Below are 4,947 nucleotides of genomic sequence, written 5' to 3'. Positions count from 1 at the left end.
CGATTCCCTGTAAGGGTATATACCTGGGTTTCATGCTCAATTCCGGAGGGGAGGAGGCGTGCAGGAGGCAGCCAATCAATTATTCTCTCTCATCATTGATGGTTCTATCTCTCTCCCTTTCCCTTCTTCTCTGAAATCAATAAAAATACATATTTTTTAAGAAGCCATTGAAGGGTTTCAAACAGGATTGAATTGATCTAACTTCCTTTTTAACAAAGTCACTATGGCTGCAACGTGCAGAATGAACTAAAGAGGGGCAAGGACAGAATCTCAGTGAGAGACAGGATGGCTTGGACCAGGAGGAGAGAGTAGAGGTGGTAAGGAATAAGATGCTGGACATATTTCCCAAAGAAAAACCAACATATTTGTTAATGGATTGGATGTGGGATATGAAACAAAGAGAGGAGTTCAGGGTAAATATTCTAGGTGAGGAGTCACACAACCAGGTTTACACATTAGAGCAGCGGTTCTCAACCTATGGGTCGCGACCCCTTTGGGGGTCGAACGACCCTTTCACAGAGGTCCCCTAAATACATTCTGCAAATCAGATATTTACATTACGATGCATAACAGTAGCAAAATTACATTTATGAAGTAGCAACAAAATATCTATGATTCTTCAGAACATGAGGAACTAACTGCATTAAAGATTCGGGGCATTAGGAAGGTTAAAAAACATTGCATTAGAGCATTCCTTCTAGGGATCACCCCTGATAATAGGCTCTTGGTGCACTTGAAAGTAGTTAATTCCTGAGGGGAAAACTCTGATTTAGAAGATTAACCAAATCTCCTTAGGAAGGATCTTTAATAAAATACGGTCACTCCTGTTGACTGTAAACAAAAAGTCAACTAGGTATTCTTTCTGCAAAAAGGAGTTGGGAAAAAGTAAAGATTGCACTCTAGTATATACATACATGACCTTTACAAAGAGAAAGTAAGGAGTTCCTTTACAGAGAGGGAGGGGAAGATAAGGGGCGAGGCTGTTTTGACCACAATGCTCAGTAAATCGTTAACATTCTTTCTATAGGGCTTTCATGATCCGCATAGGACTCAGTGATAGTGAACCTTTTGAGCTCGGCGTGCCAGCATTTTGAAAAACCCTAACTTAACTCTGGTGCCGTGTCACATATAGAAATTTTTTGATATTTGCAACCATAGTAAAACAAAGATTTATATTTTTGATATTCATTTTATATATTTAAATGCTATTTAACAAAGAAAAATCAACCAAAAAAATGAGTTCGCATGTCACCTCTGACATGCGTGTCATAGATTCGCCATCACTGGCATAGGATGTGATTCCTGTCTTGGCTAAGGTTCTTGTCACCAATTTTGACACTTTTGACTATATCTATTGGGCAGAAGGGAAAGCCCCAAATCATTGTTCCCCCAACTTCCTATTGCATTCCCAGGCTTGTTCCCTTTCTTAGAAATATCTGTTGTTGATTGTATAGCCAAAGAATAGCATTCTTCTGCCCTGTAACTTCCTGATCCTCCTCTTATAAATACAAAGGCTGAGCTGGGTCCAGAGAATCAGGGAGCAAAGAGCCCAGGATCCTCAGGCCAGCACTGTCTGCACACTGGGGAGATGAAGGTCTCTGCAGCTGCTCTCTCCTTCTTCATCCTTGCTGCAACCCTTGGATCCCCTGCCCATGGATCCCTGGCCCAGGAATCCGGGGATGATGGTGAGTTGAATGAGCCTTCTCACTGGGGACCAACTGAACGGTAACTTGCAGTTAGGGAGGACACACAGAGGGACACTCTCCTGCAACATAGAGGTGAATCTGGCACTTGTTTAAAAGCAGTAGCAGCAAGTATAGACCTTTTTCTGCAGCTTTTGGTTCATGGGAAAAACCATATAAAGAAGACTTGTCTCACTTGGGGAAACAATTTTCTTTCCTTTTTTTTTTTAAAATATATTTTATTGATTTTTCACAGAGAGGAAGGGAGAGAGATAGAGTCAGAAACATCGATGAGAGAGAAACATCGATCAGCTGCCTCCTGCACATCCCCCACTGGAGATGTGTCCACAACCCAGGTACATGCCCTTGACCGGAATCGAACCTGGGACCTTTCAGTCCGCAGGCCGATGCTCTATCCACTGAGCCAAACCAGTTCCGGCGGAAACAATTTTCATGGCCAGAATTATTTAATCCTTTCTCTTGGCTGATATAGGATTCTATGTACAAGATCAAAAGAACTGTACTAAAATTATAAATCTGGAGAAAGAAGCATAGAACCCTACTTTAGAACTATTATATACCATGTGGAGTGAAACTATCATTTTGAAGAAGAAATGAGACAATCTGGACAAGTGACTCACCTAAGTCCACCTCATGATTCTATTTTTAAAACTAGTATCTAGCACTGTCTATGTACAAGCAGGCACTGCTCTAATTGTCTTATAGATATTAATACATTGAATCATCTTTAAGATCCTGGCATCAGGATTTTAGAGATGCTTAGGTGGGGCATGGCCAAACAAAGGTTGGAAACCACTGGTCTAGATGTATTTTGGAATGCAGAATCTTTCAGGTTTTACAAAGGTAATATAGCCCTGGCTGGTTTTCTCAGTGGTTAGAGCATCGGCCCTCGGACAGAAGAGTCACGGGCTCTATTCCCAGTCTGGGAAAGGGGGTTAGGCTGAGAAATGAAATAGGTAGAGATAGGGAGACACTGCTGCCTCCCAGTGACTTCTCTTTCCTTCTTGTCTGTTTCTCCCAAATAGAACGAAGAATGGTGATGCATCAGTTGAATCCCCTATCGGACTCTCTAGGTAAATGAGCCTGGCCAGTCTAACTCAGCAGTTGGGCATTGACCCAGATACCATTAGGTCACTGGTTCAGTTCTGGGTCAGAGCACATGCCCAGGTAGTGGACTCAACCCCTAGTAGGGGCTATGTGCACCCCTTCTCTCATCGAAGTTTCTATCTCCCTATCCCTCTTCCTTCCTCTCCTTCTAAAAATCAATGAAAATACTGATGTGTTTTTTAAAGAAGGTAAAAGTTTAGTTGTGGCATATATTTAAAAGCGGCTGGTGGGTACAGATCTGCTCAGTGGCTTCATTCACCTTGTTTAGAGGACATGGGGAAGAGAAAGGGTGCTGAGGATGGTGAACATCTACAGGGAAGATCAGATTGGGCCATGGGTCCCTCCTCCATAGATGACCTCTGTTCCTCCTGCCTGTCCTGGAGAAGGCTCACCTAGGGGAGAGGGTGCTCTCTGATGCCCCCTGCACGCATCGAACCCTTCCACTTCTGGGAGAAATGGTCTTGGCCCTGTTGTGTCCTTGGCCTGGGTGCTTCAGACACAACTCAACCCGGGGAAGTGTGAAGCAAGGAGATGCCAGCAAATGCTGTAGAGGAGGAAAACACGCCCTTTGAGCCCTGTGCCTTCTCACCCTCCCCAGTACTTTGAGGAAAGGAGGAACGGAAATAGTCTTTTCTAAAGACTGTCTTTTCTCTTACTATAGGCATTCACCATCCTGCTGACTGCTGCCTGTCCTATACCTCACGAAAAATCCGATGCAAATCCATGAAAAGTTACTTTTTAACGACCAGTGGGTGCTCCCAGCCTGCTGTCATGTAAGTGCCAAGCATACCAGCCATATCTTGGGAGGAGGGACCTGATGATGGATGGATGCCCATAAAAGTCTCATCCTCTGGATCCTTCAAGGTCAAGGGAGGCTGTGTCCTCATTCTTATCCTGCAGAGCATCAGATATGAGATGTTGCCATTGAAGATGGAAGCTAGGGAAGGAAGGAGAGAGCAGGAGCAGGTCTGCACCAGGAAACTCCCATGAGTCACTAAGAAAGTCTCACGGGCTGAGGGAGCGTCTCAGAGAGGAGACACCCTGAGTGCCTGCAGCAGAGAAAGGAACAAGCTGGGCTGAGTGGAGAATCTGAAGGGCCGGGAAGATGGGTCTCCCCATCTCTATTTGCAGAACCCTCCTCAATGTGTAACCTTTCCCCTCCTTGTTCCCCAGCTTCAACACCAAAAAAGGGAAGCTTGTCTGTGCCAACCCCGATAAGGCGGATGTTCAGGATTGTGTAACGAAACTGAAGCAGGATCAGGCTCTGGAGGAACCTGAGCAGGATTCATTTGAGCTACTGAGCAAATTGTTGACTGTTAAGAAGGAATACTAGGTCCCAGCCCCCCATCTCCATTCCCTCTTTTCTCACCTCCTGGGAGCATCTTGGCCAGAATTATTTTGTCAAAAGCAACAATTACTATTCCGTTCTGGTTATAAAAACTGTGCATTAATAAAACGCATCCAATTTAACTTCACTTGACCTTTGAGAGGAAAAAGAAATGCAGGAATTGCTGAACTTTGGATTTGTGTGTTTTTCAAAATGAGACATCAGACTATCATTTTTTAAGAAGCTAAAAACATGACTCATTCAGCCCAGGCCAGCGTGGCTCAATGGTTAGAATGTAGGCCTTCACACCAAAGGGTCTTAGTTTTAACTTCCAGTCAACAGCAGTACCTGTTTTGCAGGTTTGATCCTGACCCTGATGGGGTGCATGTGGGAGGCAATGAGTCGATGTATCTCTCTCATATTGAAGTTTCTCTCTCCCTCTCTCTCTCTCTCTCTCTCTCTCTCTCTCTCTCTCTCTCTTCCTTCCCTACCTCCTTTCCACTGTCAATGGGAAAAAATATTGAGTAAGAATTTTAAAAATAAATAAAAATTTTAAAAACATGTCTCATTCAAATTTGACAGATCGCATATATGTCAAAGATGTACTTCACCTATTAATGAGGGAACCATACTGATTCTATTATCATCTGAGGAACAGAGATTTATACAGTTAGGTGGGGGTGGCATTCTGAAATTTGGTTAACTTAGAGAAAAATGAAGTAATATTCAATATTCCAATATAACTGTAACTTTTGCAATTATCTTTTCTACCAAAAAAAAAAAGCCCCACACATTTTCATCAGAGCTGGA

At 43.4% G+C, this 4,947-nt stretch overlaps 1 protein-coding gene across 1 annotated transcript; it reads left to right on the top strand.

Annotated features, from left to right (window-relative positions):
- The first annotated feature begins 1,498 nt into the window (after positions 1-1,498).
- LOC138993854 (C-C motif chemokine 15-like) lies at positions 1,499-4,310 on the top strand. Its single transcript, XM_070393283.1, has 4 exons — positions 1,499-1,685; positions 2,729-2,776; positions 3,472-3,583; positions 3,984-4,310. Exons 1-4 carry the CDS (start codon positions 1,589-1,591, stop codon positions 4,141-4,143), a joined length of 417 nt encoding a protein of 138 aa, XP_070249384.1. The 5' UTR covers positions 1,499-1,588; the 3' UTR covers positions 4,144-4,310.
- Positions 4,311-4,947: the final 637 nt, after the last annotated feature.

This window comes from Myotis yumanensis, unplaced genomic scaffold, assembly GCF_028538775.1.
Source record: "Myotis yumanensis isolate MYYU_CA2020_CCGP unplaced genomic scaffold, mMyoYum1.0.hap1 SCAF_16, whole genome shotgun sequence".
NCBI lineage: Eukaryota > Metazoa > Chordata > Mammalia > Chiroptera > Vespertilionidae > Myotis > Myotis yumanensis.
The sequence above is the reverse complement of the archived record's forward strand: the minus strand, read 5'-3'. Positions and strand labels throughout refer to the sequence as shown.